This window comes from Engystomops pustulosus, chromosome 2 (genome assembly GCF_040894005.1).
Source record: "Engystomops pustulosus chromosome 2, aEngPut4.maternal, whole genome shotgun sequence".
In the NCBI taxonomy this organism is placed as follows: Eukaryota; Metazoa; Chordata; class Amphibia; order Anura; family Leptodactylidae; genus Engystomops; species Engystomops pustulosus.
In genome coordinates, this window is record NC_092412.1 from 130,250,651 (window position 1) to 130,274,981 (window position 24,331).

General features: G+C 41.0%; 1 protein-coding gene across 7 annotated transcripts in view; it reads left to right on the plus strand.

The window, feature by feature from the left end:
- Nucleotides 1-24,331, plus strand: part of BCAS3 (BCAS3 microtubule associated cell migration factor) — an 818,800-nt gene that overhangs the window by 235,666 nt on the left and 558,803 nt on the right. For all 7 annotated transcript variants that reach the window (XM_072136426.1, XM_072136427.1, XM_072136425.1 and 4 more), the window contains one exon: nt 23,323-23,456. In XM_072136426.1, the coding sequence (XP_071992527.1) occupies nt 23,323-23,456 (134 nt within the window). The remainder of the gene's footprint in view (nt 1-23,322; nt 23,457-24,331) is intronic.

Sequence of the window (24,331 nt, forward strand, 5' to 3'; positions counted from 1 at the left end):
AATGAGGCCAGCATGAAAGGAGATTAGATAGAAAGAAAACTCTTAAGATAATGTTTTTATCTAATCCATATCCTACTTGTTTTTTCTTTCTTTTTTTCCTTTTGCTTTACTACATGAAACCTACAGAATGCTGCCAAGTTTTTTTTAGTATTTTTACTACATGAAACCTACAGAATGCTGCCAAGTTTTTTTTAGTATTTTTGTTAATAGCAAGAACTCCCTTTCCCTAAGCCTAGGATATATCGCATTACAACAGAAGTAAACAATTTACCATAATTTTTTTTTTTAAATCATCCTACTTGTTTTTTCTTTCTTTTTTTCTTTTGCTTAACTAAATGAAACCTACAGAATGCTGCCATGCTTTTTTTTTTTTAGCATTTTTGTTCATAGTAAGAACTCCTTTCTCTAAGCCTAGGATATATTCCATTATAACAGTAGTAAACAATTGACCATAATTTTCTTTTAAAATGTTATTTATCACAGTAGTCATATATTTTTATTCCCTAAATCAGCAAATAATTGAATTAATAAAGCAATCTAGTGAAAGCAGTCACCTCACACTGTATTGTCTTTCACACTCTCCACTTCTTAGGCTAATTTTCTTTTTTCATCTTCCATTTATCGTTTCTCTTATACTCCTTTAAAATAGGAAAGAATTGTAAGATTTTTTTAATAACCAATACCTGTGTATCGCAGCAGAATTTGCTTACTTGTTTTTTTTATTGTAACATCCCTGTAAAAATATTTATATTGTCCTGAGATGTGAAGTTTTATATTGCCAACCTCTTCATTTTAACTTAGCAGCTGTAGTATAAGTAGTTGCAGTAGTAAAACATGTTCCTGGTTCTAAAAATGTCTCCAGTGTGGCCACATGGGGACAGTGTCCTACCATTGCATCTATTCTAAAGATGTGTATGTTTGTTCTTGCTTTTTTAACATACATAAAATTATTTCATGTTTTACTTTGCTAATAGTATTGTGAGTTGAAATGATAGCCTATTTAAAAATATATACATCATCAGAAGCCAGAGCAGGTGAACTCTTCTCAGCGTAGCAGCTCTCTATTTTACATCAAACAAGGCATTACAAGAGGTAGTCCTACAGGAGTATACCCAACAATTCCGCTAGCTCTAGTAGCAGGTATATTGTTGAATACTTGCAAACACCCTAAATCAACAGACCCAATCCAACATAGGTTTCATTATACTCATAATGGCATCTGGTAACCCTCACCTATAGGCAGTTTACTGGCCAGTAAAAACTATCACAGAAAATGGTGTAAGTAGCATAGCTCGGTCCTGGAGCTTTAGTGGTTATGTTTGGTTACTGTAAATGAGCCCCTAGCATATCTACAGTGGTAGCAGCCATAGCAGCTGCTATGAGGCCCGCAGTGTGAGGGGGCCTCGGTATCTGGCCAGACTAGCGATTTTCACCATATACATATTATGCTGCACATTGTACAGTATAATATGTATAGAACAGTGCACATCTTCTACAGTACACAGCATGAATCGGAATCTTAGATAAGAAATGTCGGGGGAGAGGGAGGGGACAGCAGAATGTTAGGACTATGGATCTCTCATCTCTAATTTCGGCTCTTACATGTAGTCAGCACCTACTAGGACAGATCTGTGTATAGTATGTATATATCAGTGTACATAAGTGTATAAATGTATATATCAGTGGATGAAATGTGTGCATAAGTGTAAATATGTATATTTTCTGAGGGGGTAGGGGCTCACATTCTGAAGTCTGCTATAGGACCATGCCTCTCCTATTTGTTCCCCTGGCCCCCAGAATAGGAGTTGAGCGGCAGAGTTACCTGATTCACTAAACGTAGAACGGAGTTGTGATACCAGTTCCACTCTTTGTGTTGTTTCTGACAGCAGGGGCTATTGTCAGGAATGCATCGGTGGGAATGCTTGCCCCCACGGATCTGAAATTGATAACCTGTCCTAAACCGGGTAATTCTTTTTTACAATGAGCTCATCTATAAATAGAGTTAGCAGCACACCACATATATGCCTTACCTTAAATTGAGACAAGAGTTGCCACTGCCACTATTTATTTCTCTTACTATATATGAAAACTGAGAGCCCCACTGTCATTGGGGCTCTCAATTTCAGTACGGTACTTTTATTTACACTGCTTTATTGCAGCATTATTGCAATTATTATGGAATACTTACTAAATATTTAAATCAACTTGTTTCATTATGTATTTAGTTATTTTTAGACTAGTGTATATTTGTTCTGTTCATTTTACATATTTATAACAAATAGCTTGCACAAAAAATTAATTGTTTCTATAGCTCTAAAATATTTTTTTTTTTATAATAGATCAAAACTACAAAGTAATGTTTTCAATTTGGCAGTTGTTATACTTTTATGGTTCAATAACAATTTTATTTAGTATGCACGTTGACAATTAAAGCAAATTATAACAAGCATTTCAAGTATAGAGGTATCGTTATGTTAAATGCGTAGATTAACAGGATTGCATAATGGAATCGAAGGTGTTAAAACAGGAAAATCTAAAAATTGGCACAATCTAAAAAAGAATAAACCGTAAACAATAACTCAATTAACATAGTGCAAACTACATGGGGTCACAAGACAACATAGGGCAGTGGTGGGCGAACCTATGGCACGGGTGCCAGAGGTGGCACTCTGAGCCCTTTCTGTGGGCACTCAGGCCATCACTGCAGGACAGAGTTCACCAAACACGACCAAATACACCAAATCTTTCTGCAGTTGCAGGCAACTTATGAGATGCTGCTCTCAGCGCTATTTTAAAGTGACATTTCATTGGCTGTTTGGAACTGCGGTAAAAGTGAGAAGGTGTTGACAGAAGTGCATTATCTTTGGAGGTCATCCTGCTAGACCCACCATTCTTCCTGTACAGAGAGACCCTGAGAGAAGCTATTTGCCCTCTTTCTTTCAACTGTATTAGTGGCATTAGCTGGCCGATAAAATCGAAAGATGTGGAAGAACACATAGCAGTAAGTTAATGCTTAAAATGCCACATTGGTAAATTCATGGTAAATAAGTGGATTTTGGTTGTAGTTTGGGCACTCAGTCTCTAAAAGGTTCGCCATCACTGACATAGGGGATAAGACAGAAAGGGTAATGAGTCCAAGGGTGGGGAAAGTGGAGAGACGCCCTAGATCCAGAGGTTGAACTTTAGGATGTGGGATCACTAGCCTTTAACCAAGCTTCCATAGCCGTTTGGGTTCTAAAAGTGATCCAGGGACTCCATGTTTTATCCAAAAGGTCATGCTTGTCCTCAACACTAGCCTTCAGTTCCTCCATGTGTAATATTGTGTTGAGTGTCTCCACCCACTGCGCTTTAGTTAGCGGCATAGGAGATCTCCATAGCCTTGGGATTATCTGCCCCACTCCCACAAAAAAGTGTCGAAGCAAGCTCTTTTTGAATTTGGAGATAGTCCCTGAGTATACTTTTATTTATATCTATTATTTTATTATTTATTTTAGCAAGGCTCCCATTTCCATATCCAGAAGAAGACATACTTAAAAGATAAAAAATGTTTTTTATGGTGCACAGACCATAACTTTTGTCTAGATTAGTGGGTTTTACATATGTCACATAATGTAGTCATTTGTGATTGTGGATAAAAGCAAGGAAGAAACCACAGACTTGAATTAATAAATATCTACACATTTGTCTAGCCTTGGTAAATAATTGATGGTTTTTAGAGGCGTTACTACTTTAGTCAAGCAGCCTGAGAGCTGTGAAGTGCGACACATTTAACTATGAATTAATGACCCCTCCTTGGCCACCAGAGTGCTTTTCCATCTATTAAGAACAAGCAAATTAATGTTGGACTTGCTGTAAAACAGATTAAACTGTGCACCCCTTTCAATGCTTGACTGCGGCTTAAACGGACATGAAGTTTTTCTGGTTACTTAAATGCTGTTTATTGAAATGTGGTGGTGGTCTCAAGTTAATAGTTAAACGAGTTTACACTGGCTTTTCAATCTGCTGATTTTTACATTGATCAAAGTGTGCAATCACATAGAAAATAAAGATGTTTGCCATTACTTAGAATGTAGGAAATCATTACAGTTAAATCAGGATCCAAGAAATTGGTCATTGTGTTCTTGCCACAATAAAACATTATTAATTCATAAAAAAATACTCTTATGTCTTTCCACACAGACCGATCTTTGTGCTTTAACACAACCATAAAAAACAGTTGAAAACTTAAGCACAGCCAGGTCATCTTACATGCTGAACGTTTATTCATACGCTGGCAAATATAGTGTGAAGTATGATTTTAACGTCTGTAATCAGCAATTCTTTGTTAGTAGTTCATAGTTTTAAGTACTTTGTACTTGTATTTCTTCTGATTTTGCTAAATGTGCACCGCATTGTAAAGCAAAGAAATAATTTATGAGGCTAGTAGTTACCAGCCCTCTTTGGTCATTTTGCTGGTGAAAGCTATAAAGTGTTGGCTTAAAAGCTGATTTAAGGACTTTAGCAAGTTGCTAAACTTTCAAAGGACAGATGATAGGTTCTAACTTAACAGCTGGGCTTTAAAATGGGGATTTGACTGCTTCATGGTGGTCAGGAGCCAATTTCACACCCATCTAACTTAAATCTCAAATTTCCTTAGCAATGTAAAATAATCACAGATGTTCTCTAATCAGAACGGTCAAATTGGCAAACCTTGGATTCGTTACCAAAGATTGGCAAAGTCTGGAGTCGTTACCAAATAAATTAACATAGTTGGTAACCTGTTCGGAGTAGTTTCCAAAAGTGCATTGTCCGACGACAATGCACTGTGCCGCGATTCACTAACATTGTGCGCCCAATAGCCTGCAACTGTCCCCCCCCCCCCCGATTTCTGATGCATGAAAGCCGGCGCCGCTGTGCAGCAAGAATGGAAATAGTTCCACATTGAAAAGATGGGCAAGGTCCCTCCTTGGAAGCCAGCTATAGAGAAGCACAAAACCTCAGTTTTCATGGAGAAATGGGAACCATGGAGCACAAAGCCAGATCTTTTTAGGGGTTACTATATATAGGGAAATTCGGATGTATAGTAAAAAAAAAAGAGAAATTTGGATTGATTACATCTATATTAGTCTTTTTTTCTCTATTCTTCTTCTTTTTCTTTCTTTTCCTCTTCCTTAGGAGAATTTTGACCTCAAGGTAGATGATGACAATAGAATATAGATATTATTAAAATTTGATAAGTGCTAAAGGATAAGATATGTGATAGGTTTAATATCACCATATGTTATGATATGGTATGCAATTTTGCTATTTTGTGTAAATAAAAAAAATTTAAAAAAATATTGGCAAACCTTTCTCACAGTGCTATAAATTCTTGTGTTAAGGAGTTCTCTTATCATATTAATAAAATTTATATGGTAGTCATTCAGTAGAGTTTAGATTTATTAAGGGAAAGTACATAATTTAACAATATGCTACAAATAGAGAATTTTTAACAGGGCTTGTACACAAATTTTTTGCTGTTCATGGTCTGAAATCACAATTTCCGATATAACATCAGGAATGGCGATTGTTTCCCACTTTATGCCACTTGAACAAAAAGTGGCCATTAATGGGGCACGCCTGGCGGCGTAGTGGGAATAAAGGCACGGGGGATTTCTCAGGGGGTGGAAGAGTAGCCTAAAGGGCCTATGAGAGCAGAGAGAATAGGAAGTACAGGCGGTCCCCTACTTAAGAACACTGCACTTACATACGAACCCTAGTTACAAACGGACCTCAAGATATTGATAATTTATTGTACTTTAGTCCTAGGCTACAATGATCAGCTGTAACAGTTATGAAATGTGTCTGTAATGAAGCGTTAATGTTAATTCTGGTTCTTATGACAACCCTACATTTTTAAAATCCAATTGTCACAGAGACCAAAAAAGTTCTGGCTGGGATTACAATGATAAAATATACAGTTCCGACTTACATACAAATTCAACTTGTGAACAAACCTACAGACCTTATCTTGTATGTAACCCGGGGACTGCCTGTACTGCAGTTTTGCCAAGGCATAACATACAAGGAGAACTATTCTCTGTTATGGTGACCAACAGTCCCATTTGAACCATCTTTAAAGTGAGAGACCCTGAAGACACCCACCAATTGCCAGGACTGAAAGACCAGTTTATAAGTACTCAGTACAGTTGAAGTGCCCTTCGTCTACAAATCATTTATTTATTATAGACTGCAGTAGCAGGTAAAATATGCCAGAAATTATGCAAATGAAAGAACCAGCATCAGGCAAACTCAAAGGCCTCTGACAACTGCAGTGAGATTTATAACTCCTCTGATTTAGAGAAATTCAACCAGTGTAAGTATTACAGAAATTCTTGCAAGAGATTTTGAAGAAGACAAGCAGTTTAGTGAGTAAGAACATAAGCCGTTAGCATAGGCATCTTTATCACAACAGCCTTTGGATATCTGGAAAAGCTCTACAACAGAGTACTGAATGTTCCAAAGCAGAAAAAATTAAAGCAGAGAGAGGACACACCTGCCTAATACTATGATGACTTTTGGATACAAAAGTAATCTGAGAGATTTCCATTGGGGTGCAGCGCAGCATTCCAGCTTAAATCTTCCTCCTCCTAGCAGTAAAATTGTTCCACAAACTTTTTCTCCGTTTGTCTATGTTGACCGCCCACACGGCATGACCCTGCCCACAGCAGGAGTGCAGTAATGGTCAGAAGATCTGCAATTTCCCACACAGCGTTCACTGCAAAATTCACCATACCAGTGGAGGCACATCATTCTGGTAAGAACAGGAACAGGACTTTCTGTATGAGATTTGAAGAGATACTGAGCTGTCAGTCAAAAGAAGGAGGCATGGTTCACTGGCAGCCTGGAGAAAACGTGACTCTTTTATGCAGAAGTTGAGTCTTACATTCAGAAGTTGACCCTTTTCTACTTATTTACATATCCGAAAAATGTCTGTAATTACGTTACAGTGCCTTAGTGGCAAATCATTTTATTTGATGTGGAGGACTTTTAGATGTTTTTTCCACTTTAGTGTTCACAGTAAGGAATAATTATTTTACTTCTTAATTTATCTGCCATTTTGGGATGTGGTGATACCTATTTTATGTTTATTTTGTTTGAGGGGAAAGCGAGTGTAGATTTTCCTTTCTTTAGAATTGTTTTATTTGTTTACCATGTAAGAACTAAAATACTTCATTTTCTTATAACTCCTTATCTTTAAGAAAAAAAAAATAATTATAACGATGGAAATGGAGAAAGTAAGTACAGTATAAAGTATTAAATGTTTCTCTTATTTTAAGTCTTATCAATAATTAGCTTGTAATTTTAAATGGACATGATTAAAATTGAGTAATTCTAATTGACATAGGTCCTACTGATGTTAAACAACATGAGTTTACTGTCTGCTTTCAGCAGTGGAGCCAAAAGTCTGTGTATGGTTGAAAAATAGAGCTATGTTAAAAGCAAAACACATTTCCCTACACCCTATTCTGAAATATATACAGCATTGGGCTTCTACATATAATTTTCCATTTGAAGCCTAATGTTGAAAGCAATTGTTTATAAACTCTTGACTTTATTTTTTATCTTGATAATGTGCAGATATTACCAGCCTTGTGGAAGACTTCATTACTCTAAAACTGGAAACAACTTCCAATGAATTTGATCTCTTTGATCTTTAACCAGTATATACTTTTGCTGGCCACTCTTAAACATCACAAAATTAGGTTATTTTTAAATTATTTTTATTTCCCTATATGCATACCCATAAAAAGTTAAATGTTTCCTTGTTTACTAAGTTACTAATAGATGTAGATTTTTATATTCAGGATATATTTGCATTTGTACATTATGCCACATTTTACTGCCAAAAATACCAGATCAAAATTTGCCGTTGGGCCTTCCTATCAAAATATGCCTAGTGTCGTCTGTCTGGATTTCATTCAGAATATAGTGCATTCTCCATTTTTCATCAGCCTTCCATTGATTTCTGTAAGAGACTAATTTTGGCACAGATTCTCTGTCCAAAATCTTTTGTGTGAAATACCCCTTAAAAACATCAGAATTTTTGCTTGATCTTATATTATATGAATGCTATAAAATAAATCAATTATTATGTATCTGCTTGTAATATCCATCATATGTTGTTTCAGATAGGGTTGAAAGAATGTAGTTACAGGTCACCCCAAAAATGAAATTGTAGGTACATGTATTTATTAACTATTTCTAATAAGTGTAATTCAAAACTGTAGTAAAAATTCAAAACTGTAGTAAAAGTTAGAGTTCAGTGTGTTTTTCAAAATGTTTTTATCACACCGACAATAAATGGGCAATATTGATTTAGTTTGGATAATACATCAATGCTCTGCAGCTTTAGTTAATAACTGAAGGGTAATTTCTCATAGCAGAATAATACCATCAAAGGGGTATTCCAGGAATCCACATAATTCATATACAAATGAGTCAGTAAAATATAATTATATATTATATAATATGTAATTAGTTGTTATTTAAAATGTTGTTCCCCTTAGCAGAAAAATACTGTGGACATACATTGTAATGAAGAATTAAAATGCTACTGGCCCTTTAATCAGTCCATTAATTTCCTCCGCACAGAGATGACACAGGACAGAAAATGGCCGCTGGTCACATGTCCACATCACATGGCTTGTACCTCCCTGGGCAGGTCATGTGATCATCACTAAGTTTGGCTGTAGTCGGTTGGTTGCAGCGCATCCAGTATGGCCAGTGTTTTGGTGATGGCAGTTACACATCATTACTATGGTGACAGAGCAGGACAGTCTGTTACATCATCGATGTGGGCAGAAAATAAGGCGGAGGAAGAGTTACTGAGAACTAAAGGATCAAGGGACTTGTAGTTTCTGGTGGCGGCCATCTTGGTTATAACTTCACCTACTTTAGGAAGGCCATAAAATTTGGTGAATCATAAAATCAAACTATTTAAGCTCCATTTTGTAACTAATAATATTGAGTTTTGTTATATTCATTTATTTATAGCATCATGTTTTTTTTAATCAGATGTTCATATTCCCGAAATACCCCTTTAAGTATAGCAGCGGGGGGATTCTGAAGTGTCCATACAACGTTTTACCCCTGTGTCCTTATATGGACAGTGACATCACCTGGTTCCACCTTCTCCCGAGCGGCGTATTCGCTCGTCATGGCTGGGGGGAAGGGTGCAATATGCTGCATCAATCACCAAAGCTTTCCATTGTCACAGCAGGAGGCAGCAAGGTGGAAAAACGTAGCTTGCTATGTCTTTCCATCCTGTCTTTTTTGATGGATCCGACATATAGTGGTCAGTCAAAGAGAACAACTATGCCTCCATCTGAGTCTATGTCTTAATTTTTACGCTCATCGTATCTGTTGAAAGCTGTCCCAATGTATACGCTGAGCGGATACAAAAAACGTGATGTGAATCCAGCCTGACACACACCCAATGCTTGTAACATTGGTAGATGTAATAATGACTTCTGGACAAAGAACTGCAAAACTGGACGTCACAGATTAATATCCCCCTTTCCTAGGTACCAAAAGTGTCTCCTGGTACTCGGTTATCCACATGATTTACTGCCGGTCTAAGTATTACAATAACCAGACAGTTAAACGGGTTGTTCGAGAGTTAGAGAAAATTAGTAGACGGGCTTTAAAAAAAAAGGTGTACACGCCTCCTCCGTCACTCCTGATTCCCGCACCGCGCTCCGTCTGATCCATGCCCTTGTTTGTTTACAGAGGCAAAGAAGCTGTGCTCGGGGAGCTTCAGGCTGGCCAAGGTGTCCGGCCATGCCCACCTGTCACAATATCCCAGCAGCTGATACAGTGCTGAGAGATGGGGACAGATGGGAATGGCCGGCGGAAAGCTCCCTGAGCACAGATTCCCTGCCCCGTAAACATGGGCACAGATTAGACAGGCCATAGTGAAGGACATCAAGAGCGACGGAGGAGGTGAGTACATGTTTATTTTTTTAAAAAGCCCACCCAAGCCCGGCTACTAATTTTTTCATCTCTTGGTCAACCCCTTCAAAATGAAGCATGCTAAACCAGGGACACTTACTCATAGATTCAGGCACTGTGATGATATTTTTATATTTGTTATCCATGGCCTCTTCTAAAATCATCGTTTAAAATTATGCAAATGACCCTGAAGGGATCCTGATGGTGGTACCAGAGCCCCTCTGTGATGAACATACAGGTGTAAGGGAGATTCACTGGCCAGATTTTGTCCTGTTCATCAAGCCTCACCTCCCCCCAGCTTCAGCTTAATTGGCCTAATTGAACTAGGTCGTTACGATCACTCCAGGAGGTGTAGCTTCAAAGCATCTCTGCAGCCAAATTGTCTCCAAAGAGTTGAGCTGATATTCCCCCCAATTTTCAAACAAGAGACAAAGAGCCATACAACTCAAAAGACCAATAAGTTGATTAGGGACAGTTATGGAGTTATGGTCCATCTCACCCCAAAGGGAAACTACATTTTTGGATTCTTATCATCAGGAAATCACAGTAGTCCAATTCCTGAGGCTCTAGCACACTTGGGTCCTCCAGAGATATAAATATCTCTGTGTAGGACCATAGTTTTGGTATTAATGCGATGCAGGGATTCATCTGGGTCCAATGATACCAGAAGCTTGACCATACGACCTTCCTTTGAGAAGCTATTGCTTCTTCAGGGTTCGGAACGTGATACCAGGTAGGAGGGACCCATAACCCCTCATGACAGAGGTGTGTCTGCACCTGATATAATCAGACACCTCTAAGGCTGCATCATCTTTTGTCTGGGAACCATTTTAACATCAAGAGCAGAGAAGGATCCTAAGGTGTGTGGTTTCAATAGGCCCACACACAAGGTAACTAACTCACTGAACCGCTGAGACTTATAGTGCTACCTGTATATTTGTACTATGTTTACTGTATATATCGATTGTGTGTACTGTATTGGCTAGTGTGCCCTTAAGGCAATTAAATATAAAATTTAGAGCTACTGAGGAAGAAGCATCACGCTTCGAAACGCGTCTAGCTACTGATTTTATGACTCATTTGCAATAACAATATCACCTATAAAAGAAAAGAAAAGACACTCACTTGAGAAAGTTTACAAACTAAAGTGCACCACTTGGAGCCTCAATTTGAAAGACTACATCCATTGACGAGCACGACCGCACCCAGTGAGTAGCACGGCACCATCTGTGACACAGCACAGTCACACTATTTGCGACACAGTTCAGTCGCTCGATCTGGATTAGGAGGAGGAGGATCCATTCAGTCTAGCGGATGCCTGTGGACTAACATCCCGCAACGCCTTGAGATCACGCTTTCAAACGGCGTCCACAGACTCCATTACATGTGGAAGGCCGCTAACCACAATATATGTGGATATCTGGATTGTTTTTTTCTCCACCCCGGCACATCGAGAGCAGCAACATAATTTTAAGGACAATCAGAACCATTGTTGCCAACCAACCGTGAGTGTCTATACCTCTATTTTAAATCTCGTAAAAAGGCGAAAATATATATGAGTCTTTACAGGTGTAGGGCCCTGCATCCTGTTTAAATAGCAAAACCTCCTGGATATCAATTTACTATACAAAGCTGAATTTCGCTTTTTGATTTTGGACTTTTACTTTTTATTTTTTATTTATTTTTATTTTTTAGGACTCACAACTTTGGACATTCATTATTGATTATTGTTTTTTGTCTTTTACTTTTTGGACATTTTAATACTTCTTCATACATGCAAGTTCAATTGATTTTTGTGTAACGTTGTTTTATCTGATATCCACAGTAAACATATAAGTTTACAGTAAACACAAAAGTTTACAGTAGACACAAAAGTTTACAGTAAACAAATAGGTTTACAGTGGGCATATAAGTTTGCAGTAAACACATAAGTTTGCAGTAGACACATAGGTTTACGGTGGACACACAAGTTTACAGTGAACATATAAATTTACAGTAAAACACATAAGTTTACAGTGGACACAAAAGTTTACAGTTCACAGTGAACACACCAGTCCACAGTAAACACATAAGTTTACAGTAAACACATAAGTGTATACACACTTCAAATTTGTCAGAGCTATCGAGTAATAATCAAATTCCAGTACATGTAGTAATTCAACCATCTGTTATTATATCAAGACCATTGTGAATGTTTTTATCTATACTTTTTATCTATACTTTGAATGTGGTATTAAATATTGAAATATTGTGATTCACTTCCGAGACCGTTTTTGAGCGTGCCCACATACACAAAAAATATAAAATTTAACCTGCATTGCTCTTTTATCTTGATTCATGAATCCCCACCTCCGAGTCTCTCATATATATATGCTATGGGTTGGTTCCTCACCCTATTTAATCCCATTACGGACCAGGCTTATATTAACTCCTTAACGCTCTGCGCCGTAGCTCTACGGCGCAGAGGTATAAGGAGTGTATGAAGAGGGCTCACGGGCTGAGTCCTCTTCATACAAAGGTGGGGGTTTTTGCAAAATGCATAAAACCCCCACCGCTAATAACCGCGGTCGGTGCTTGCACCGATCGCGGCTATTAACCCCCTAAACGCCGCCTGCAAAGTCGCAGGCGGCGTTTAAAAGACGGCGGCGCGTGGGCGCCGCCATCTTTTTTTTGATCGCCACGCCCCCGAACGTCATCGGGGGGTGGCGATCAGTTGCCATGGTAGCCTCGTGTCTTCTCTTGACACGAGGCTATCTGGCAGCTGCATATTCGTTACAATGAGCCAGTGGCTCATTGTAATGAATGTGCTGCAAAAATGCCATATATTGCAATACAGAAGTATTGCAGTATATGGTAGCAGCGATCTGACCATCTAGGGTTAATGTACCCTAGATGGTCTAAAAGATAGTGAAAAAAAAAAGAAAAAAAAAAGTTTAAAAAATAAAAAAAATTAATAAAATATTAAAAGTTCAAATCACCCCCCTTTCCCTAGAACGGATATAAAACATAACAAACAGTAAAAATCACAGACATATTAGGTATCGCCGCGTCCCAAAATGCCCGATCTATCAAAATATAAAAACGGTTACGGCCGGCGGTGACCTCCGAGGCGGGAAATGGCGCCCAAATGTCCGAAATGCGACTTTTACACCTTTTTACATAACATAAAAAATGAAATAAAAAATGATCAAAATGTCGCACAGACCTCAAAACGGTAGCAATGAAAACGTCGCCTCATTTCGCAAAAAATGACCCCTCACACATTTCCGTGCGCCAAAGTATGAAAAAGTTATTAGCGTCAGAAGATGGCAAAAAATTTTTTTTCTTTTTTGTACACATTCGTTTAATTTTTGAAAATGTATTAAAACACAATAAAACCTGTATAAATTTGGTATCACCGCGATCGCACCGAACCAAAGAATAAAGTAGGCGTGTTATTTGGAGCGAAGAGTGAAAGTCGTAAAAACTGAGCCCACAAGAACGTGACGCACGTGCGTTTTTTTTTCAATTTTTCCACATTTGGAATTTTTTTTCAGCTTCGCAGTACACGGCATGTTAAAATAAATAACATTACGGGAAAGTAAAATTTGTTACGCACAAAATAAGCCCTCACACAGGTCTGTACACGGAAAAATGAAAAAGTTATGGATTTTTGAAGTTGGAGAGCGAGAAATGAGGCGAAAAACCCTGCGTCCTTAAGGGGTTAAAGGAGAACTGGTGGCAGCTCCTTGGCTTCAGGGTTGTGATCTATTGTTTTGCCATATCTGGAAGTTGTGTGGACAATTTTATAGTTCAACATCAAACTTTATTGACTGTTGCACATTAATACAAAAGGTAGCAATGTATTATTTGGTTTGCAACATGCAGAAATACGTATACATTTACATTATTTGTATATATGTACTTTTATAGTGGTATACATTGCATTTGGCGAAAAGGGTAAACTTTTAAAAAACATCAACAACAACAATTGTCAAAACGACCATACGGCCTGTCAAAGGTAACTGGGAAACAAGAAAGTGAGTGTAAAACATTAGACAAGACAACACATACAATGATTAAGGGTTAGGGGAAGAAGAGAGGGGGGAAGGGGGGAAATGAGTCACATTTTCTGTCCTAAACCTGTGTTTATGGAACATGTACACTGTTACCTGAGGTTAACCAATCATGCAAGGCAGGGGTGTCTCGATAATCGATCCAAGCAGACCATATGTTGTTGAATTGTTCGTATCTGCCCTCATCGCTCGCCTTCAATTCTTCCATTTGTTTAATTACGTCTAGCGCCTCTATCCACTGCAACCTGGTGGGTGTCTCGGGCGATCTCCAGAGCCTGGGTATTATTTGTCGGGTAGCCATAAGGAAGTGGCGTAATGCTCTTTTTTTGTATTTAGCGATAGTTCCAGAATACATGGACAGAAGCGCTACCTCGGGGGTTGGAGCAATGTTCCCTTTGTAGATACAGTTGTAGAGGTCAAAGACAGCCCGCCACAGATCCTGGATAGGACCACACTCCCACCAAATGTGGAGCATGGAGCCTACTCCCGTTCCACAACGCCAACAGGTGTCCGGGACGGAGGGGAACATTTTATGTAACCTCACTGGAGTCCTGTACCATTGGGTCAAAATTTTGTAATTCAGTTCCTGCATACGACAGGAAATGGATGACTTATGCGTCAAAATTAATGCTTTTTGCCATTGTGCAGGGGTGAAGGATTTATTGAGTTCCCTCTCCCAGGCGCCTGCACAATCCGGGCGGGCATCTGTCATATCCAACCTTGTCAGCATGGAATAGACCAAGGAGATCGCGTGTGGGGGTGCAGTGGTTGAAAGGCAAATATCTTCAAATGGGGTACAGTTCAAGAATTGTTCTATCTTTCCCAGAGAAGAAACATAGTCACGAATCTGAAAATACAGAAGCCATCTGGTCGGTGGGACGCCCAGTAAGGTCGTCACTTCCCTCTGGGCCCTGATTCCTGTGTCTGTGATAATGTCTCTCACTCTGGGGAGATGTGGTAGGCTTGTCTGCGTTAATGAATAGAGTCCAGCAATAGCTGGATTACCGATTAGTGGAGTGAGTGGGCCTGGGATCTTGATCAGTCCCGAGGTGCGTGCAAATTTTCGCCATGAGGTCAGAATAAGTGTTAGGAGGGGAGAGAGGTCTGCATTTGTGTGGACAATTTTAAATCACTTCCTGTGCCTCTCAGAACCCGTGCCTTCTGGGAGTGTCTATAAAAGGATAACTAAGTGACCTTGCGTACCCTTCAGCAGTCCGAAACATAACTGTTTCACACCCTCTATGCTGCAGGTTCTGCAGACTGTGAAAATGCATTCATTTCCAGGATTTTTGCTGAAATTAAAGCAGATGATACGCTCATCGTTGAAAGTGCATTAGGTTTGAGTTTGTTTTGTGAGGTACGGAACAGGGGATGCGGGTAGTAAAAGACATAGTCAATTCGTGCCTTTTTCTTTAACTGGCTCCATTTTCAGTTCTGTCAAATTTTCTTAGTTGCGGTCTGTTTAATAATTGAAAAAAATTATGTGATAGTATAATACAATAGACTGCAATTTTAATAATAATTGATTTATAAAGTGCTACATAGGTTGTTGGCGCTATATAAAGATTATTATTATTATAAACTTCTGGCTGCAGATTGGAGGTAAGAAAACCTCTTAAATTTATATCCATATGCTAAAGATTACACACTCATACTTTAATGAAGGTGTTGTTAAAGGAAACACAGATTATAGGCATTGTTTTTTGCCCTGCTGGCATTAATGTGTCTTTTGAGTACCAAGGCTGCTTCTGGAACATGCAGGCATGTGGCACAGTAGGTGTTATAAATAGGAACTTCTGAACATCTCTTGCTACTGCTGCTTCCCAACATTCCTAGTGGCTTTTTTGGACAGTTTGATACACTCTTTAATTTTATTCTTTCAGGTTAACCATCTGACGCCTGTTTCAAAGGGCTTACTGACTTCTTAATCAGCATGAGTAAAATTTGCAAGCAAAGAATTTCTATACCACCAGCAGATATGATCCCGCCTTCTAAGCCCATCATCTATCAAATCCAGTTTAGAAGAGCGAGTAGAGTAGTAGAGAAAGAGGGAGGAAGCTCCCAGATAAACATACCGCAGCGCCTAAACTCCTAATCACTCCAGGCTTCCGCTTCCAGGGCCTATAATTAGAAGTCCTTCTCTTCCTTGTATTTCTAGTTGACGCAAATGCTCTTTGTGGCTTGGCACCTCATTTGAGGCGTGGGTTTAGTTTACGGCTTAGCCAGAATATGGTTTAGTCTTCTGATACAGCATAAATAGCTATCAAGCCACAGTCTACAGCTGCACACTTTTCTTCCTTTTATGTGTATGTGCTCAGATTCGTAGTCCTTTCCTGAAAGCAGCTTATTGTTTGGTATACACTACGTGCGAAAGATAAAAAGATAGGAAGTTGTAAATTAAAATAAAGCATGTAAGCCTTTCCCTCCTTCCTACACAGGACATACACATTTCCATAGGTTGGACAGTGCATTATTTATTTAGCAATCTACATTAATGTTAGTAGAGATGGTGTTGTGACTGACCAGTTCATTCTGCACTTTTTGTAAACAACCTGCTGCCTTGAATGAATTTGTAATAATTTTTTTGTAACAGTACTTTCTAATTAAAAAAAAAGTTTATTCACATGATCAATGAATGCATGGGCCTACTTACATTGACCTTATAAAACCTTGAAAAGAAAAATCATTTCATACGGTATAAAAATCGTAATATGTGTATATCCCCTAATGTAGGATAAATACAGGAGCGCGCTAGCCTTTTTGCATCATAACTCAAAATGATTCAGTGTAGTGAAATGATCATATATTAAGTGGGTTGACAGGTAGTAAAAAACTTTTTATAAAATTTAATTAAGCCACACCAGGTGTATCCCTGGACAAACACTTTACTGCTATTTAAAGTATAAAATTTTTGTGAGCTACAAGTACGGGACAGGCTGGTGGAGTGACTATGCCTCCTGCAGGACTAAGTCTGTAGTGGGCTCCTCTGGATTTAGATAGGGGGCCAGAAGCTGTAGAGGAGTGGTAGACCTTTAATGTCGGTACTGCTGGGAGGAGCCCAGACTTAAAGGAAACCTACCACCACGGATCTACCTACTAAGGTAGATCGGGTGGTAGGTGCCTCTATTGTACGTGAGGGTAGCCCTTTTAAGGTCTAATCCTCACGTCCCCTGTATCTTTTTATAACTTTTATTGCCCTAATATGCTAATTTTCTAAAGAGGCTACTGGGGCGTGGAGTAGTCGGAGCTGAGGTTACACAGTGCGGCTACTCCACGCCCTAGTAGCCTCTTTGATCCTCCTGCTCCGGTGCGCAGCTACGAGGAGCTGCGTTCCCTCGTCCGCAAAGCCGGCTTTCTGCGTATGCGCAGAACACAGGCCCGCGGCTGCACGATCACTGCTTCGAAAATTGTAGCAGCACTCCCCAAAAGATTTTCAGTACTTAGGTGCATGTCCCAGAACTTGGACAAAGGTTACTCCAAGGTATATGATAAAGAAAATGGCAGCACTCCAAGATTAAAATATGAAGCTAATGTACTAATATATTCCAACATGTGCCATGCTACATTTCAGCTCCTAGAAGGCTTGAAGAAGGCTCCAGGCAGCAGTGATAAATATGTGTGGACACATAAAGAGAAGCTGCCACCAGCACCACCATCCCAAAAAACCACACACAGTGGGGCAGATTTACTTACCCGGTCCATTCGCGATCCAGCAGCGCGTTCTCTGCGGTGGATTCGGGTCTTCCGGCGATTCACTAAGGTAGTTCCTCTGCCGCCCACCAGATGTCGCTGCTGTGCTGAAGTTCCCTGGGGCCCGCTGGAATGCCCTGAAATTCACCAGCCTATACCTGGTGAAGGTAAGTGCAAGTTTCGCGACACATTTTTTTTGTTTAAATGCGGCGTTTTTTTCGGATCCGCCGGGTTTTCGTTCGGCCACGCCCCCCGTTTTCCGTCGCGTGCATGCCGGCGCCGATGCGCCAAAATCCGATCGCGTGCTCCAAAATCCCAGGGCAATACAGGGAAAATCGGCGCAAATCGGAAATATTCGGGTAACACGTCGGGAAAACGTGAATCCCCTATGGGATTAAAGCTACCATTCTTTTAAAAAAGACTTCTCTTGATGTCCCCTGTTCCATTGAAGGAGCCAGGGAGCTGCAGTATACATTTAAGCTACTCTACCTCCTAACTAACACTACTAACTTCAGATAACTAGGCTGATGAGAATTCCTGAGGAGAGGGGTGAGAAGCAATTTTGATTTCTCTTCATATAGCCTGAATCTCTCTCAACCCCTACCTTCCTGGGGGAGTGGTTAATGATGTAGCAGAGCCAAGTCACACACATCCACTATCTTTCTCTCACCTGCTCCTCACCTCATCCTCCGTAATTCTGTTCAGCCTCACAGAGGTGATCTTCAAAGCTGTATGTATTTGTAGTTGAATATTGGCAGACGGACCCTGAGTACAATTCCTATACCGTCAGCATGGTGGTAACAGTGAGTCCTGTCAATCTGGTAAAGGGAGGGTTGGGCAGTGCAGGGAACAATGAATATGCAGGACTCACTTACCTCAGGTGAGTTGCATAAAAGTATACAAACTAATTTTTTAACAATTAAACCTTTGAGAAGAACTATTTAGGGAAAAGTAAAATGCTTCTTAATCATACTGTATGTACTTGAGTATAAGCCGAGATCTCTAATTTTAACACAAAAAACTGGGAAAACCTATTGACTTTAGTATAAGCCGAGTGTGGGAAATTCAATGGTCCCAGCCTCCACCAAGCATAGCCAGCCAGCACATGCCCCCCCCCCGCCCCCAGTATATAGCCAGAAGCCCCTTGTCTCCAGTATATAGACTGCCAGCTCATGAACCCATTATGTGTCCAGCAGCCCCTGCCCACAGTATATAGCCTGCCAGCCCCTTCCCCCAATATATAGCCTATAGTCATCTAGATGTCTGCCGCTCGCTGACTTCATAGTGTGTGCCAAAGGCAGCTGACATTATGATGCGAGCAACGGCGATGAAACACAGAGCCGAAGCCGGAACATCGATGGATAGTAGAGGACCTGCCTGTGGGGCGTCAGAAGGTTAGTACTGGCAGTCCCCGGGTTACGTACAAGATAGGTTCTGTAGGTCTGTTCTTAAGTTGAATTTATATGTTGGAACTGTATATTTTATAATTGTAACTACTGCCAATTTTTTTTTTTTGTCGCTGTGACATATGTTTTTTTTTAAATGTTGGATTGTCATAAAGCATAATTTCAGACACATATGATAACTGTTATAGCTGTTTATTGTAGCCTGGGACTAAAGGACAGTAAATTATCAATTATTAACATCCATAGGTCCGTTTGTAGCTAGGGGTCATCTGTCAGGTGTTCTTAAGTAGGAGACTGCCTGTACACTTTTTTTTAATAGACTCCAGTATAGACATTTTTTGTACTGAAAAACTCGGCTTATACTCGACTATATATGGTAGATTTAATAAATTATTTATTTTGAGTGGGTTAATTTGAATGGCAGATTCCCTGTCATGGGTGCCCCCGCGATCCATGTCTCTCCGTGGCACTGCCTCCCGGCCCCAGCGCCAAACTTACCTATCCATGCTCCTGCTCCTGTCCGGCCTGGTCCGCTCGAGGCCACTCAAGTATTTAAAGGGCCAGCACATTGCTGATTGGCGCTTGCACTCCCGGGTTTCCTCAAAGGCCGGCTGTTCCCAGGATTCCATGCTGGATCTTTGCGCTCATTAGCCTTAGAGAAAGCTGCCCTGTGAGTTTGTGTGTCATTCCTTTTTCCTGTTCCCTGCCTCTGTTTTGACCTCTTGTTGTGACCTCGGACTTGACCTCAGCATCTCTGCCGCCTGCCCTAACTCCGTGCCTTTTCCTGACATTGAGCCTGGATCACGTTTCTGTACTGTGGCCTTGGCTGCCACTGCAGGCTAGTCGCACCTGCGGAACGACCTGGTGGCACCCTGCCGCAGCAAGACCATCCCGCTTTGCGGGGGGCTCTGCCAATTAGACTCTGGTCCATTGTCCAGGCTAGTACCACCTCCCACGGTGGTCCAGGGGGTTCACTGACCCCAAACCGTGACAGTAAGATTTGCCATGGACCCCGCTGAGGTGCCATTTCCGATACTGGACGATATTTCCAGGGTTGTCGCCCAGCAGTCCCTGCAGATTGCTTCACATGGAGAACTACTTAGTCAAGTCACCGTCGCGCTACAACCCATGTCAACAACACGTCAACAACACACGGCAACCCATACTGCATTCCTGGCTGAATTCCGCTCTGTGTTTAAGGAACCCGAACAAGCCTCCTCTGCTGAAACGGCACTGCTGGACCTGCGCCAAGGAGACTCGATTGTGGTCGAGTATGCCATCAAGTTCCATACTCTGTCTTCTGAGCTTTCCTGGAACAACGCTATTCTGGCTGCAACTTTCAAAAAAGGACTTCCCAGGTCAAGGAAGCATTGGCCGCTCGTGACCTGCTGGCTGCTTTGAGTGGTCTCATCACCCTGGCCACCCAGATAGACGTGCGGTTCATGGAGCATGCTGGGGAATGGCATCACGAGCAACCGTAGGCTCCGCTTCCACAGCTACCTTGTTTGGCTCTGGTCTCCCAAAGGCTGTTCCAGCCTCCAAACACACAGTCAGAAGTGGAGCCTATGCAAGTCGACAGAGCCCGTCTCTCCATCAAGGAATGTTCCAAACGTTGTCAGGAGAACCTCTGCCTCTACTGTGCCAGTCCCGAGCACTTTATTGGGGCTTGTCCTGTCCGTCCTCCCACGTCCAGGAGAAGCCTGCACCTAGGGCTCCTGGGAGAAACAACCCTAGGTGTGAATTCAGCTTCTCCACACCTAGCAGGGAACTTTGTGGATGCAACTCTTGTCTCCCGGCATGACATTTCAGTGGTTTCCCTCAAGCAACCCCTTGTCATCTCCTCAGTCAGTGGACAGCTTCTCTCCGATCTGGTCTGGTACCATACTGAGCCTATCTGTCTTCAAGTTGGAGATCTTCACAAAGAAAAACTTTCATTCTACGTGCTGCCACGCTCAATTTCATCTGTCCTCCTGGTCCTCAAATAGAAGACTGGTGAGATCCTGCTTTGGGGTCCAGATTGACACTCACGCTGCATGGCGTGACCTCCATCTGTCCTGACGTCCTCGGATGTTGTCGAAGAAGGGCCAGTCCCTCGGCATATCATCTCTCCTGTACAACCTCCTCTCCAAAAGAGGTTTCTTGGGACGAAGAAGAAGAGGAGGAGGCCTGAGGTACTGTCATGCGTGCCTCCGCGATCCATGCCTCGTGCACACCCATTCCCCTCTCCGTGGCGCTGCCCCCCGGCCCCAGCGCCAAACTCACCTCTCCACGCTCCTGCTCCCATCCGGCCACTCGAGGTCTTAAAGGGCCAGCGCACCGCTGATTGGCTTTTGCACTCCTGGGTTTCCTTGAAGGCCGACTGTTCCAAGGATTCCCAACCAGATCTTTGCGTTCACTAGCCTTAGAGAAAGCTTCCCTGTGAGTTCCTGTGTCGTTCCTTGTTCCCGTTCACTGGCTCTGCGTTGACCTCTTGTTGTGACCTTCGGCCTGACCTCTAACCTCAGAATCTCTGCCGCCTGCCCTGACTCTGTGCCTGTCTCTGATGTTTAGCCTGGATCACGTTTCTGTACTGCGACCTTGGCTTCCACCGCGCGCTAGTCGCACCTGTGGAAAGACCTGGTGGCACCCTGCCACAGCAAGACCATCCCGCTTTGGTGAAGACCAGGTGCCACTTAAACTCTGGTCTCAGGTGTCAGCTCGTTCCACCTCCCGCAGTGTTCTTGGGGGTCCACTGAGCCCGAACCCTGACATTCCCTTTAAATAACTGATCATAAACAAAGGCAAGCAAGTCTGAACACATAAAATAGCTTTTGTCTTAAACATCAACTTTTTTCAAATTTTTTTTCCTGATAAGGATAAAGGCTTAAAGGAAATCTACCAGTATTTTAAACCAATTCTGACATCGTGATGTGTGCCCCCTCAGTCAGGATCTGTCCTTCTTTTAGTTTCTTAGACTATTGTTTTGGTGTGTGTGTGTGGGGGGGGGGGGGGGGTTTAATAGCTTTTTCAAATTTATTCAAATGAGGCAGAGGGGCTCTGGGGGATGTCACAAAGGCTCTGTTGTCAGGTAATTATTCACACTTCTTTACAGTTTTAATGCCTCCTCCCTCCTTTCTCCAGCCAGAGAACCAGTGATGCTACTTGGGTCTCAGTACAGTGCACAGCCGACTCTTTTGCATCTCCGACTATATAGAGACAACCACACATATGTAGGAAATGCCAAGAACCAAGTGGCTGTCACTAACTCTCTGCCTGGGGAGGAGGTGGATATTAAGGCTGTAAAGAGTTGTGAATAATTATTGATTTGTAAAACGCTGCAGAATTTGATGGCGCTATATAAGTAAAGATTATTATTATTATAAAGCAGAGCCTGGAGGCATTTGATGACACCCCCTCAGAACTGCTCAAGCTCATTTGCAGCATTTTTTTTTTTGACAAACCACGAGAAGAAGTCGGTGGTCCACAGGGAGTTAAGATAGTTTCACATATAATTTCTGGACACATATTTGCATGTATGCCAGTAAAGATCCCAGTTTACTTGCTAAAGGTCCTTTTTTACCAATGTCTGCTCAGTTTGCTTCACATGCGGTACATGCAGTTCACTCTCAGCAGAGGTATAGCCATAGCAGATGGATTAACTGCATTTCATCAGTCCCTGGTCTTCGCTGAGTGTACATTGTGGGTGATCTGGTGTGACTGCTCATATAGGGACAGTTACAACACTGCGAGACACCAAGAACTTTAGCATCAGCCAGTGATTGGCTCTTCTCTCTTTAAGGGGATTGAGCCAAATTGGAGGATGTATCCCATTGTATGAACATATAGTGGGTTATATAGCAGCCATCAGTTGTAATCCATTATAGGGATACCTCAGAAATCTTTACAATGGAGGGAAAACATGACATGAATCTAGCCTTATTGTGCTGTTTTAATATATTATAGCCATATTTTTGCAGATTTTACATTGCTCTCATTTAAAGTGTAATGAATATGAGAAATATGAGGAAGCTAAACTATTAAAAAGGAATTTCGTGCAAAATTTATGTGCATATATATATATATAGAGAGAGAGAGAGAGAGAGAGAGAGAGACACACTAGCTAATAATAAATAGTAATACTAATAAGCTATGTAAATAATGGTAATTGCATAAACATGTTTAAAAAATATATTGATACATTTTTTTCTTTTTCTTTCTAGGAATGTTGCTGGTTACCTCTGATACACTTGGACATGATTTCCATGTATTTCAGATCCTTACTCATCCCTGGTCCTCTTCCCAAAGTGCTGTTCATCACTTGTACACCTTGCATCGAGGAGAGACTGAAGCTAAAGTAAGTCTGTTTTGTAGGATGGAAAATATACTTTGTAAAAAAAAAAGCAAGAGGGGATTCTTTGAACTTTTGTAACCTGTTCACAGAGTAGTTGTTAATATTATTGTTACTCCTACTGTACATTGGATCACTCAGGAGCAGAGGCTAGGCTCCATTGCATACTTCTGCATGGGGTTCCCCTTCCAATAAATAAATATATACATACTTGTACACACACATGTTTATACAATCACACACATTATATATATACACAAATTTGCATAAACACACACTCATACACACTTACATACATGCATACACTTATGCATATACATATGTAGCATATACATATTTACACACATATACAGCAGATACGCACACATACAGTATATAAAGGCACATACGTTTATACACTCATATACACATGTATGTACTGTCAGACAGTCTTCTTATCCCAGGGAGAGTGTCAGAGCCCACAGTTCTGTCTCTGTAGCTGCAGATCACATAGGGGATGTAGAGATAAGTAAGTAAAGATGAGTGATCCCTATTCCTGCCGTCCCGCTGCCCTCTCTCTCGAGCTGTGTACTGTAAAGATATGAACTCCATTTTTTAGTATGGCAGGTTGGATGAAGGGGCCCTCTGATACTGTGGTCCCTATAGCAGCTGCTATGGCTGCTACTCCTGTACATACACCCCTGGGTTGACGGTAATGGATAGGAGCTGTTAGCTGAACACTTCTGACCATGGCCTGCTCCATAAAAGTTTATGGTAGATACAGAAAATTTAATTGAATATATTTAGACAACAAAATATTTATTTAGTCTGTTATGCTCCCCCTGTTTCAATGATAACATTCCACTCTGGTCTATAACTTGGAAAATCTGTTGGTAAGGTGT